At 53.1% G+C, this 14,306-nt stretch overlaps 1 protein-coding gene across 3 annotated transcripts in view; it reads left to right on the top strand.

Annotated features, from left to right (window-relative positions):
* Nucleotides 1–14,306, top strand: part of LOC105474167 (phosphoinositide-3-kinase regulatory subunit 6) — a 68,482-nt gene that overhangs the window by 30,135 nt on the left and 24,041 nt on the right. For all 3 annotated transcript variants that reach the window (XR_011615368.1, XM_011728643.2, XM_071082342.1), the window contains 8 exons: nucleotides 787–919; nucleotides 1,095–1,164; nucleotides 2,266–2,449; nucleotides 4,850–5,006; nucleotides 7,760–7,846; nucleotides 8,186–8,609; nucleotides 8,986–9,064; nucleotides 12,653–12,775. Coding sequence is in view for 2 of the 3 variants with exons in the window: in XM_011728643.2 (XP_011726945.2) it covers nucleotides 787–919; nucleotides 1,095–1,164; nucleotides 2,266–2,449; nucleotides 4,850–5,006; nucleotides 7,760–7,846; nucleotides 8,186–8,609; nucleotides 8,986–9,064; nucleotides 12,653–12,775 (1,257 nt within the window). In the remaining variant the exon portion in view is untranslated. The remainder of the gene's footprint in view (nucleotides 1–786; nucleotides 920–1,094; nucleotides 1,165–2,265; nucleotides 2,450–4,849; nucleotides 5,007–7,759; nucleotides 7,847–8,185; nucleotides 8,610–8,985; nucleotides 9,065–12,652; nucleotides 12,776–14,306) is intronic.

The raw sequence follows: 14,306 nt of genomic DNA, 5'->3' as shown, positions 1-14,306 counted from the left end.
ACTGGCTTCTAAGTGCCAGCCACCCCCTTTCCCTCCTATATGGAGAGAGAACTTTGGAGAGACAATGGCCTTGAATGGCAGGATGAGGCCTTTGCATTTGCTCCTGTGTGCGCTGCAACAGGAGACATCGCTGATCCCTACACAGAGAAGAGACATGATACAGATGCGGTGAATGTTTCAGGAAGAGTAATCGGGAGCTGTGTGTTGTCGCAGGGGGTGGGAGTGGTGGTTAAGGAAGGCAGGAAGAGCAAGTCTGGGGTTGCCGTAGAGTCCAGGGTCAAGATGGGGCTTAGCTCCGGCAGAGGCAGAGGGCACAGGGAGGTGGGGAGGGAGAGGGGGGCCTCCTGGGCACTGTGGAGCCCAGGCCTGTGGGATGCAAGGAGGAGCAAAGGAGACTGAGGAAGTGCCTCCGAGGTTTTGAGCCTGGAGAACCGCAGGAATGTGCTTCCCTGATAGAGCAGGAGGGCTGGGAGGAAGTTGATTTGCTTGCAGAATTGATGCAATGAATTTTTATCTTGGTAAGTTGGGGCGGGGCAACAAGGGGATGTCTTACAGGTGCTGGGAGAAGAGGCTGGAAGGTGTGGGTTTGGGAGAGAGCTGTGAGCCCAGGTCTGGCTGTTAGGCCTGACCTTTCACCTCTTCTCCCAAGCCCCGCCCCGGAAACTCCCCTGGGACCCTTCACCTCCCCCTCCTCCCTCTCGCCTCCCCCTCCTCCTTCTTACCTCCCCCTCCTCCTTCTTACCTCCCCCTCCTCCCTCTCACCTCCCCCTCCTCCCTCTCACCCAGGCCACAGGAATCACAGAGGAGCTCTACCAGAGAATCTACGCCTTTTGCACGAGGTTATTGACCCTGCCCACCCCCTACTGCACAGTCGCCTTGGACTGCGCCATAAGGCTGAAAACAGAGACGGCCGTCCCAGGTGAGAGTCACCGGGCATCTTTGTCTCCCTGCTGCACCTCCAACACTGCCCAGGGTCTTTCCTTTTTCTCCAGGATACCAGGGGGCTCAAAAGCCTCCACGCGTTCTGTAGGAAGGTGGAGAATGGGAATCAGAGAGACCTGGGGGCTGGTTGGCCAAAGTGGTCTGGTTTGCAGGGACCCTCTACCAAAGGATGGTCATTGCCGAACAGAACTTGATGAATGAACTGTATCCCTACCAGGAGAGGTGAGTGGCCCCAGAAAAACTGCTCCCTTCAGCCTCCTAAAAGTGTTGTGGCGTTAGTGACTGCTCCCTGGCAGGAGGACAGAAGAGGAGGCTGGATTAAGAAGAGCCCTAGCAGAACTCCCCAGCCCTGGCATTTGTCCAGCAGTGGAGTGCGTTTGCAGTTCAAGGTTGGCGCCATATTGTTTTCTGGAGACCACTGAACACAGCATAGGTTTTTCTTCTGAGGCTGGATTCGAAGCTACCTGGCTCACGTGATGAAGGTGGACATGACCTCGGGGCCACTTTGGAGCTCTGTCATTGCACCTCCATCCTGCCCTTGGCCATGATGCAGCATCGTACCAGCCAGGCAGCCAGAGGAGACTGCAGAATAGCCATAGCGGAAGGGCTCAGGCGCAGGTGCACAATGAAGCCCGAGGGCTTCCATGGAAGACGCCCAGCCCCTTAGATAAGACTGAGGAAGTGTCCCCTGCTCGTGCTGGGGAGAGGGGTGAAGAAATTGGGAGTGGCACCTCCCTTTTCTACAGGCACCTCCACTAACTTGGCCCTAAAAGGCACAGCTTGAGTTTGGGGTGTGAGGTGCTATGTTCATGAAAGAGGCAAGGATGCCCAGGGCACCCAGAGGACTTAGCATGGGAGAGGTGGGGAGACACAGTGGGTGAGGAGGAGGGAGTAGGGGAGGTCGGATCTCTGGTGTGATAAGAGTGATGAGAGAAGAGGGGATCCACTCAGAGCTCAGAATTCCAGTTCTGGCAGGAAGGATTTGGAGTCCCTCCTAGAGGGTGACCTGGTCCCTGGGCCAGGATGCTGAGAGAGGGAGCAGGATTGAGGCTGGAACTTTCCTAGACACGGGACTAGGCCTGCTGTCTTCTGTGGACAGTGATTAGAGCTGCCCCTCTAGAAGGGCAGTGCATGCTCTTATTTGCCACAGTCCTCACCATTCCCTATTGTCATCCTACCTAGAGACTTTCGAATCTGAGACCCCTCTTTTCAGCAGGATTAAATTACTTGGGGGTGCTGCACAGCTCTGACAGCGCCCATCCGGTGGCCCCTCTCCCGTTAGTTACTATCAATCCCACCTCTCCCCTCTGCCTCTGCCCTCAGAGTGTTTCTCTTCGTGGATCCTGAGCTGGTGTCTGCCTCCGTGTGCAGTGCTCTGCTACTGGAGATCGAGGCGGCCCAGGAGCAGCAGACACCAGAGGCCTGCATGCGCCACGTGGTCTCCCACGCCCTGCAGGCGGCTCTGGGGGAAGCCTGTCACGCAGGCGCTCTGCACAGGAAGCTGCAGGTAATGGCCCTGGCTGCAGCCCCTTGTCAGTTCCAGCCCTGGTCCCTGGATGCCCGTACCAGCTGCTCACCCTGCTCGTCCTCCTTCTCCTGTTTCATATCACCTTTTCCCCCAAATCAAAAATTCACACATTTTGGCTGGTCACGGTGGCTCCCACCTGTAACCCCAGCACTTTGAGAGGCTGAGGCGGGCGTATCACCTGAGGTCAGGAGTTCGAGACCAGCCTGGCCAACATGGCGAAACCCGGTCTCTACTGAAAATACAAAAACTAACTGCCGTGGTGGCACATGCCTGTAATCCCAGCTACTTGGGAGGCTGAGGCAGGAGAATAGCTTGAACCTGAGAGGTGGAGGTTGCAGTGAGCCAAGGTTGTGCTACTGCACTCCAGCCTAGGTGACAGAGCGAGACTCCATTTCAAAAAAACAAAACACAATAATAAGATATAAGATAACACCAGTATTCCTAGCAGCAGGGTGAATACATGTCTCAGTCCTGAAAGCAGGCATCTGGGTCACCACAACAGTAGCTACTACATCATCTCACTCGGAGTCAAAGCCACAGTGATTGCAGTGACCTATAAGAGCCTGGTGTGGTGGCTCATGCCTATAATCCCAGGTACTTGGGAGACTGAGGCAGGAGGATTGCTTGAGGCCACGAGTTTGAGACCAGCCTGGGCAACATAGTGAGACCCCATTTCTACAAAAAATTTTTTAAAATGCCAGGCGTAGTGACATGTGTTTGCAGTCCCAGCTACTCAGAAGGCAAGAGGATCACTTGAGCCGAGTTCAAGGCTGCAGTGAGCTTTGATTGTACCACTTCACTCTAGCGTGGGCAACAGAGAGGCACCCCATCTCTAAAAATAAAACTGTCTACAAGAACCTCATCTTGAGGGCCTTGATCTGTTTCCACCTCTCTTCATTTCCTCTCTGGCCTGTCTCCTAACTTTCCCTCTCATTTCCTCTGCTCCAGCTAAACAAGCCTCTTCATTTTTCTCCCAACATGCGCACGCCTGATACAGTTGCACCCCAGGGCCTTTGCACTCACTGCTCCCTATGCTTGGAACATTCTCTCAGATACCTGCATGACTCACTCTTTCACTTCAAGTCTTCACTTTTTTTTTTTTTTTTTTTTTGAGATGGAGTCTGGCTCTGTTGCCCAGGCTGGAGTGCAGCGGCGCAATCTCGGCTCACTGCAAGCTCCGTCTCCCAGGTTCACGCCATTCTCCTGCCTCAGCCTCCTGAGTAGCTGGGACTACAGGCGCCTGCCACCACGCCCGGCTAATTTTTTGTATTTTTAGTAGAGACAGGGTTTCATCGTGTTAGCCAGGATGGTCTCCATCTCCTGACCTTGTGATCCGCCCGCCTTGGCCTCTCAAAGTGCCGGGATTACATACGTGAGCCACTATGCCTGGCCAAGTCTTTACTTAAAAGTTACTTTCAACCAGGTGCGGTGGCTCACGCCTATAATCCCAACACTTTGGGAGGCCAAGACGGGCAGATCACTAGATCAGGAGATTGAGACCATCCTGGCCAACACGGTGAAACCCTGTCTCTACTAAAAATACAAAAATTAGCTGGATGTGGTGGTGTGTGCCTGTAGTCCCAGCTACTCGGGAGGCTGAGGCAGGAGAATCGCTTGAACCTGGGAGGCAGAGATTGCAATGAGCCAAGATCACACCACTGCACTCCAGCCTGGGTGACAGAGCGAGACTCCGTCTCAAAAAAAAAAAAAAAAAAAAAAAAAGTCACTTTCTTAGGGAGGCTTCCCAGATCTCACAATTTAAATAATTTAGCCCCTCCCTCAAATTCCACATCCTCCTTCTCTGCTTTATTTTCTCTTTGGTGCTTACTGTTGTTATGTACCATACCATAAATTTTACTTATCTTGTTGATTGCCCGCTCCTCCTGCCATATACACACACGACAATAGGAGCTCCCAAATTTTTGTCTTTTCGTTTGCTGCTGTTATCCCAGGCCCTAGAACAACGCCTGGTGCAGTGAGCTGTTCTAAGTGCTGGAGACGCAGCTGTGAACGAAACACAAAATTCCCTGACTCCCGGGAATTCACAATCTAGTGGGGGCTAGAACATGGATCCAAGTGCTGGGTGACACTTTCAGGAGGTGGGCGTCAGCGGCCATCTCTGCCCCTCTGGGTAACAGATGATACAGACCAGCAGTCTTCCGCTATTAGCCTGTGAGGGGCAGAGGGGAACCCCCACTTGCAGGGCAGGTGTGGGGCCCTGAATGTGAGATCCAGAAGCCTTGGGGGGAAGCTCTGCCAGTCCACCAGGGGCAGCGGGGAGGTGTCACCTTGGGCTGCCAGGGCCCTGTCGACTTGGCTTAGGAGCTGGGGTGCATGGGCGCTGGGCCAAGACCCAGGCTCTGCGCCCCTCCCGGACAGGCCAGCCCTCGCCACACCCTGGAGCAGTATTTCCACGCCGTGGTGGCTGCCGTGGAGCAGATGGCCAGTGAGGCCAGCCCGAGCCGGGAGGGACACGTGGAGAGGCTGGAGGAGATTTACTGCTCGCTGCTGGGGCCCGCGGCGGGGCGCAGAGGTGGTAAGCGATGGGCGATTGGGGGACCCTGCCAAGGGTCCCGCGGGTGCAGCTCACTGCACCGCAGGGGGCGCCAGAGAGCAGTGCTGGACCTGCCTCTGTCTGGGAGGCAGGAGCCTGGGGAGTGGGGGCAGCCTGCGGATTTGCTAAGACCGGGACTAAGGCGGCCGGTAATTAGGCCGGGAGCGGTGGCTCAGGCCTGTTATCCCCCCATTTTGGGAAGCCGAGGCAGGCGGATCACCTGAGGTCAGGAGTTGGAGACCAGCCTGGCCAACATGGTGAAACCCTTTACTAACATAGTAGAGGGTTTAGTCAGCCGGGCATGGTGGCGGGCGCCTGCAGTCCCAGCTACTCGGGATGCTGAGTTAGGAGAATCACTTGAACCCAGGAGGCAGAGGTTGCAGTGAGCTGTGATCGCACCACTGTACTCCAGCCTGGGTGACAGAGCGAAACTCCATCTCAAAAAAAAAAAAAAAAAAAAAGAAGGCGGGAAATTTGGTCCTGATAACAGCTGTTGACCACAGAGCCCCTACTATACTCCAGTTGCTGTTCTAATCACCTTACATATATTTAAATATATTGCCTATACTGTATTAAATCAATGAAACCTCACAGTCAACTTATAAGCTGGAAACTATTATTATCCCCATTTTACAGAGGATGAAACTGAGTTAGAAAGAGGTTAAATATCTTGCCCAAGATCACCCAAGGCAGTAAGTGGCAAAGGCAAGATACAAATCCAGGCTGTCTAGTTCACCACTCAGCTGTAGTAATCAAAGGATTTGATCGTCCAAGGACCAGAGTATCTAAAAGAGCAGATGAGTCAACGTCGTCTATATCTGGTATCATAGAGTTTTAGTCCTCACCCTTCCCTATTTGCATATTTATAAGATAATGCCTTATCTTATGCAAGGCATAATGTAGGTAAGATAATGCCTACCCTGACACAAGCCCCATGTGGATGGGGGCATCTGAAATAGCCCAGAGAAACATCCCAAATATGTGTTTCCTGGCTGTTGTAGGATGGTTCTGATTTGGGTCCCGTTTCATGGTCACCCAAAGTATCATGGAATGTGTCAGCCTGCATGTCCCAGATACGCATCGTCTCTGATCGTGCACCTGTAGTTATAAGGCATGGGGTTAAGGACTGGAATCCACTGGAAGAGGTTAGTGTGCCAGGCCCTGGGTTTGAACTTGGCAGCCCAGGTTGGGTGGAGGCCCCAGCAGTTGGGTGAGGTGGGCGGGATAGTCCCTGCCTCAAGACTCCATCTTCGAAGTTTTCCACTCTTTTGCTTTAATATTCTACACTGCCTCGGATCCCACATAGAAAAAGCTGCTCCTGCACCCCAAGCTGGAACAAACCGTGGGGCCAATCTGGCTTTGCTCCCCTTGTGGGCCCCTTGCTAACACTCACCAGTGACTCTGCGTGGATCAGGCAAGATCATCTGGGCTGCCCCCAAGCCACATCCAAGGGCACCTGTCTCCTTCCCAGACTTGCCCTGTGCATTTATTTTAATTAATTAATTAATTTATTTATTGAGACAAGGTCTCACTGTGTCACCCAGGATGGAGTGCAGTGGCGCGATCATGGCTCACTGCAGCCTTGACCTCCTGGGCTCAAGTGATCTTCCCACCTCAGCCTCCCGAACAGCTGGGACCACAGGCACGCGCCACCACACCTGGCTTAGCCCTGTGCATCTGAATGACCAGGCAGCAGCCCCGTCAAGCCCCTGTGGCTGTAGGGGGCAGTATGGAGCAGTGGTTATAAGCACTGTGTTGTGGGTAAGAGCAGGGACTCTGGAGCTGAGCTGCCTGGGTTCAAGTCTTCACTGTGCTATTTACTATGTGACCTTGGGCCAGTCATTCAACCTCTCCGTGTCCTGGCTCCTCCCCTGTAAATTGAGGATAATAATGTCACCCATTGCCCAGGGCTATTGGCAGGATCCAGAGAAATGATTACACTGTTTGCCAGGTGAGTAGAATAAGGCCTGGCAGGCAGTAGGTGCTCAGTGAACACTAGCTGCTCTCCCCTAAGAAGCTTGCAGCCTCAGGAGGGGGAAGCCACAGCAATATAGAAATAAAACAAGAATACAGAGCCAAATCCTAAGGCCACATGTGAGGTGTGCCCAGTGTGCAGACAAAGTCTGCTCGGAGGGAATGACCACCATGGGCCGCTGGAGTGGTCAGAAAATATTCTAGAAAGAGGAGCAGGAAGAAGCGCTGGTCTTGGTCTCTCCCCTGGACTGCCCAGGGTTCCTACTGCCCCCAAACTTTGCTGATGAGTTCTTGTCAGCATCACTGACAGCAGCGAATGTTAATTGAGTGTCTGCTGCGTGCAAGATATTGGAAGCAGCCCTGAGAAGGGAAGGGGTCTCTCTTGCCTCGTCTGGATGCAGGCAGGGCATTTTAAGAACAGCGGGGAAGCCAGTCTGGTGGCTGCACAGGGCTGAAGGCGTGGCCAGCATAGGAGAATAAGTTGGAAAAGGCCTTGTGAGCTGGTTTGTGAAGACCCCCTAAGGGCTGAGCTAGGCTTAAGGAAACATAGCTACTAAGCATTGTTGGACAGGGAGGGGACAGCTGCACTGTTGGGCCCTGGATGGGCTGGTGGTGGCAGAGATGGAAAGGCAGATCAGATGTGGAGAGAGTCCCTGCCACCCCTTTAAGACCCCGCACAGGAGCTGAGCAGGATGGGGAGGGCAGATGGGGAGGGTCCCATGGCCTCCTCCATGGCCTCCATAGCCTGTTCCTTTCTGCAGGTGACCCTGTCCAAGAGCGGCCACCAAGCATTCCCCTGCCCAGCCCCTACATCACCTTCCACCTGTGGACCGGCGAGGAGCAGCTCTGTACGTGCCCCTGCAGCTGTCTGGAAACAGTGGTATATGTCTGTGTCTGTGTGTGTGCATATGTGTGCATGTGTGTGTTTGTCAGTGTGTTTGTGTGTGTGTGTCTGTGTGTGCATGTGTGTGTCTGTATGTCTGTGTCTGTACGTGTGTGTGTGCCATCTGTGTGTCTCTGTGTCTGTGTGTGTGTCTCTGTGCATGTTCATATGTGTGTCCTTATGTGTCTGTGTGTCTGTCTGTGTTTCTGTGTGTGTGTGTATCCTCTGAGGAGGACTGGTTGGAATCAGGAACATAGCCCTGCCAGCCTTACGCGTCCTCACTGCCCTCGTTCCCCCATCCCAGGGAAGGAACTGGTGCTCTTCCTCCGCCCAAGATCCCAGCTGCGTCTCAGTGCTGACTTGGAGGTCTTGGATCTGCAGGGCCTCCGGCCAGACCGGGAGTTGGCCCGGGTTTCCGTGCTGTCCACGGACAGCGGCATCGAGCGGGACCTTCCCCCGGGGGCTGATGAGCTGCCTGCACCCAGCAGCCCTGAGATGGAGCGAGCTGGGCTGAAGCGCAAAGGTGGCATCAAGAAACGTGCGTGGCCCCTGGACTTCTTGATGCCTGGCGGCTGGGACGGGCCCCCAGGGCTGCACCGGAGGACAGGCAGGCCCGGTGGGGATGGGGAAGTGCTGCCCGGTGTCTCCCGGCTGCACACAGCCCGGGTACTTGTGCTGGGAGACGACAGGATGCTGGGGCGCCTGGCCCAGGCCTACCACAGACTCAGGTGGGGCTCCAAGGTGGGGACTGGTGGCGGGCGCTGGTCAGGGGCACAGGTGGGCCTGGCATGGGCTGGTGAAGGATCACAAAGCGGCAAGAGAGGGTCAGGAGGCAGAGGCCAGGGTGGGACAGAGGAGGATGCCACACAGTGGCAGCAGCCGTCACAGAGCACCGCAGTCCCTGCTTTGTGTTTGTTAGCTCCGTGAACCCTCATCGCCATCCTGCGAGGGAGACATTACTGTACCCATTTTGTAGATGAGAAAGCAGAGGCTCAGAAAGATGACACAAATTGCCCAAGGTCCAGAGATAACAAATAGCAGAGCCGAGTCTCTTTGAAGCCAAGCCCCGCCCCTAACCTCCTCTGCTTTGCTGCCCGTTGCTAGGAAACGGGAGACCCAGAAGTTCTGCCTCACTCCCAGACTCAGCCTGCAGCTCTACTACATCCCCGTGCTGGCACCTGAGGTGACTGGACTGCGGGGAGGCGGTGGCGGGGCAGAGACAGGGCAGGGTGGGCAGGAACACACCTGCAGCCTCGCATCCCCCACATCCCCGGCGCAGGGACTAGAAAAAGCATCCTTAGGATGTGGAGACGGGACAGACGTCGGCAGTCTTCTGTTTCAGAGGCTGCAGACCGTGCTCTGGGGGCTGAATGTGGCCAGAGATTGGGTCTCTCTCGATGGCAGCCTGCTTGCTGCTGATATTCATTTTGTTTTTGTAGGTAATGGAATTAGTGGCAAAGTTCTCAAACACAGGGCTCTCTCTCTCTCTCCCTCCTTCCCTCCCCTCTCTCATACACACACATACACACAAACCCCACACTTTCTGGTATGACATGAAAGGAAATTTCAGGCAGTGAAGTCCATTGATCTAGTAGGGGGGACAGACCCACACTTGGAGGTCTTACTTCCTACTGCACACGCCACTTCCTACTGCACACGCCACTTCCTACTGCACACGCCACTTCTACTGCACACTCCACTTCTACTGCACACTCCACTTCTACTGCACACTCCACTTCTACTGCACACGCCACTTTCTACTGCACACGCCACTTCTACTGCACACGCCACTTCCTACTGCAAACGCCACTTCCTACTGCACACTCCACTTCCTACTGCACACACCACTTCCTACTGCACACTCCACTTCTACTGCACACTCCACTTCCTACTGCACACTCCACTTCTACTGCACACTCCACTTCTACTGCACACTCCACTTCTACTGCACATGCCACTTTCTACTGCACACGCCACTTCTACTGCACACGCCACTTCCTACTGCACACTCCACTTCTACTGCACACTCCACTTCTACTGCACACTCCACTTCTACTGCACACTCCACTTCTGCTGCACACGCCACTTTCTACTGCACACGCCACTTCTACTGCACACGCCACTTCCTACTGCACACGCCACTTCCTACTGCACACTCCACTTCCTACTGCACACTCCACTTCCTACTGCACACACCACTTCCTACTGCACACTCCACTTCTACTGCACACGTCACTTCCTACTGCACACACCACTTCTACTGCACACTCCACTTCCTACTAAACACTCCACTTTCTACTGCACACTCCACTTCTACTGCACACACCACTTCTACTGCACACTCCACTTCTACTGCACACTCCACTTCTACTGCACACTCCACTTCTACTGCACACTCCACTTCTGCTGCACACGCCACTTTCTACTGCACACGCCACTTCCACTGCACACGCCACTTCCTACTGCACACGCCACTTCTACTGCACACGCCACTTCTACTGCACACGCCACTTCCTACTGCACACGCCACTTCCTACTGCACATTCCACTTCTACTGCACACTCCACTTCCTACTGCACACACCACTTCTACTGCACACACCACTTCCTACTGCACACGCCACTTCCTACTGCACACTCCACTTCTACTGCACACTCCACTTCTGCTGCACACGCCACTTTCTACTGCACACGCCACTTCCACTGCACACGCCACTTCCTACTGCACACGCCACTTCCTACTGCACACGCCACTTCTACTGCACACGCCACTTCTACTGCACACACCACTTCCTACTGCACACGCCACTTCCTACTGCACACTCCACTTCTACTGCACACTCCACTTCTACTGCACACTCCACTTCTACTGCACACACCACTTCTACTGCACACGCCACTTCCTACTGCACACGCCACTTCCTACTGCACATGCCACTTCCTACTGCACACGCCACTTCTACTGCACACGCCACTTCTACTGCACACTCCACTTCTGCTGCACACGCCACTTCTAATGCACACGCCACTTCCTACTGCACACGCCACTTCTACTGCACACACCACTTCTACTGCACACTCCACTTCCTACTGCACACTCCACTTCCTACTGCACACTCCACTTCTACTGCACACTCCACTTCTACTGCACACTCCACTTCTACTGCACACACCACTTCCTACTGCACACTCCACTTCTACTGCACACACCACTTCCTACTGCACACGCCACTTCCTACTGCACACTCCACTTCCTACTGCACACGCCACTTCTACTGCACACTCCACTTCTACTGCACACTCCACTTCTGCTGCACACGCCACTTTCTACTGCACATGCCACTTCTACTGCACACACCACTTCCTACTGCACATGCCACTTCCTACTGCACACTCCACTTCCTACTGCACACACTACTTCCTACTGCACACTCCACTTCTACTGCACATGCCACTTCCTACTGCACACACCACTTCTACTGCACACGCCACTTCCTACTGCACACGCCACTTCCTACTGCACACTCCACTTCTACTGCACACTCCACTTCCTACTGCACACACCACTTCCTACTGCACACGCCACTTCCTACTGCACACGCCACTTCCTACTGCACACTCCACTTCTACTGCACACACCACTTCCTACTGCACACGCCACTTCTACTGCACACACCACTTCCTACTGCACACTCCACTTCTACTGCACACTCCACTTCCACTGCACACACCACTTCCTACTGCACACTCCACTTCTACTGCACACACCACTTCCTACTGCACACACCACTTCTACTGCACACTCCACTTCCTACTGCACACGCCACTTCCTACTGCACACACCACTTCTACTGCACACGCCACTTCTACTGCATGCTCCACTTCTACTGCACGCTCCACTTCTACTGCACACGCCACTTTCTACTGCACATGCCACTTTACTGCACACTCCACCTCCTACTGCACACTGCACCTCCTACTGCACACTCCTCTTCCTACTGCACACTCCACTTCTACTGCACACACCACTTCCTACTGCACACGCCACTTCCTACTGCACACGCCACTTTCTACTGCACACGCCACTTTCTACTGCACACTCCACTTCTACTGCACACTCCACTTCTACTGCACACGCCACTTCCTACTGCACACTCCTCTTCCTACTGCACACACCACTTCTACTGCACACACCACTTCTACTGCACACGCCACTTCCTACTGCACACTCCACTTCTACTGCACACGCCACTTCCTACTGCACACTCCACTTCTACTGCACACTCCACTTCTACTGCACACTCCACTTCTACTGCACACACCACTTCCTACTGCACACACCACTTCTACTGCACACGCCACTTCTACTGCACGCTCCACTTCTACTGCACGCTCCACTTCCTACTGCACACGCCACTTCCTACTGCACACTCCACTTCCTACTGCACACTCCATTTCCTACTGCACACTCCACTTCCTACTGCACACGCCACTTCCTATTGGGAAGCAGTAAGGTCAAAGACATACTTGTCTCTCCCCTTTTAAAGTCGGTGATCATTTTTCAATGTCCCTGGTGAGTGAACCTCAGCAAAATATATTCTAGCTTCATCTGAGTTTATAAAACAGAACAACGATGTGGCTTCACATGCAGAAATTGAGGCCCCAAGAGGTTAAGTGACTTGACCATATTCACACAGCCTAGGCTGATGGCAGCTGGAAGGCAGAGCTGGAGAGAGGGCCTGACGGGGTCTGCCCTATCCCCTTTCCCCCAGAAGCCTGCAGCATCCAGGCAGCCAGAGCTGGGAGAGCTGGCTACGTTCCTGGGCCGCGCAGACCCGTGGTACCAGAGCAACGTCAACACGCTGTGCCCCGCCATCCACAAGCTGGCTGAGATGGTAGGGGAGGGTGAGGGTACCTGGGAGGGAGAGAGGGAGGGGAGCGGGGTCTGGGCAGAGGGGAGAACGGAGGAGCCCAAGTGGGCAGCGAGGGTGAAATGGGGGTGAGGGGGGGCTATCTTTTCGCTGCTGTACTTGACCCTTGACCTTAAGAGTTGGGTGGGATGAGGCAGGAAGGGAATTCGAGAGAGGGGCCCTAACCAGCTAGTGGCTTTGAACTCACTCGGAACACTTACCAGGCACTTACTTTGGACCAGACCACCGTGGAAAAGATTAAGTAAAATATTCTTTCATAAGTGTGTAGGGCAGTTATATTCCTTCTTGTGTGAGCTTCCTGTGATCTTTTTCTTTGTTTTTAATAATTTATTCATTTATTTTTGTTTTACTTCAAGTTCTGGGATACATGTGCAGAACATGCAGGTTTGTTACATAGGTATACATGTGCCATGGTGGTTTGCTGCACCTATCAACCTCTCATCTAGGTTTTAATGCCCACATGCATTAGGTATTTGTCCTAATGCTCTCCCTCCCCTTGTCCCCACCCCCAGACGGGCCCCGGTGTGTGATGTTCCCCTCCCTGTGTCCATGTGTTCTCATTGTTCAACTCCCACTTATGAGTGAGAACATGAGGTGTTTGGTTTTCTGTTCTTATGTTAGTTTGCTGAGAATGATGGCTTCCAGCTTCACCATGTCCCTGAAAAGGACATTACCTCATTTTTTTTTATGGCTGCATAGTATTCCATGGTGTATATGTGCCACAATTTCTTTATCCTGTCTATCATTGATGGGCATTTGAGCTGGTTCCAAGTCTTTGCTATTGTAAATAGTGCTGCAATAAACATACGTGTGCATGTGCCTTTATAGTGGAATGAATCATTTTTCTATGATTGTAATAGCTGATGTTTCCTGAGCACTTATGCTGCACCGGGCACTGTTCTAAACACTTACACACAGGGCAGCTCATGTAATTCCCACAGTAGCCCAGAGGCAGGTGCCCCTGTTGGTAGGTACTATTGTCACCATAGCCCAATTTTACAGATCAAACAACTGAGGCACAAAGAGAGTAAGTATCTTGCCTGAAGTCACAAAGTGAGTGGTGGAGTGCCACTTGGAACCAGGCAGCTTGACTCCAGAGCACCCTCTCCTAACCACAAACCCAGCTGCCATATCCCAACCGTGGCTGGCAGTGGAGAGGGAACTCATCTTTTACTGATTCGAAAGGGCTTTTATATAGTAAGACAATTCTACCCTTTTTGTCGTCACATATGTTGCGAATTTTTTTTCCCACGGTTGTAACTTGCCTATCCACTTTTTGACTTGCAGAAGTTTAATACTTGGATGTCGTCAGACATACCACTTTTATTCTTTACAGTTTCTGCCTTTGGAGTCATGCTTTCAAAAGCTTAAATAAATGTTCACTGATAATTTACTCTAACACTTTCCATGTCTCGATTTTTACATTTAATTAATTGCCTATCTGCAATTAATTTTAGTGTTTAGTGTGAAGTATGTCATTTTATTTTTTCCAAAT

Source organism: Macaca nemestrina, chromosome 17 (assembly GCF_043159975.1).
Source record: "Macaca nemestrina isolate mMacNem1 chromosome 17, mMacNem.hap1, whole genome shotgun sequence".
NCBI lineage: Eukaryota > Metazoa > Chordata > Mammalia > Primates > Cercopithecidae > Macaca > Macaca nemestrina.
The sequence above is the reverse complement of the archived record's forward strand: the minus strand, read 5'-3'. Positions and strand labels throughout refer to the sequence as shown.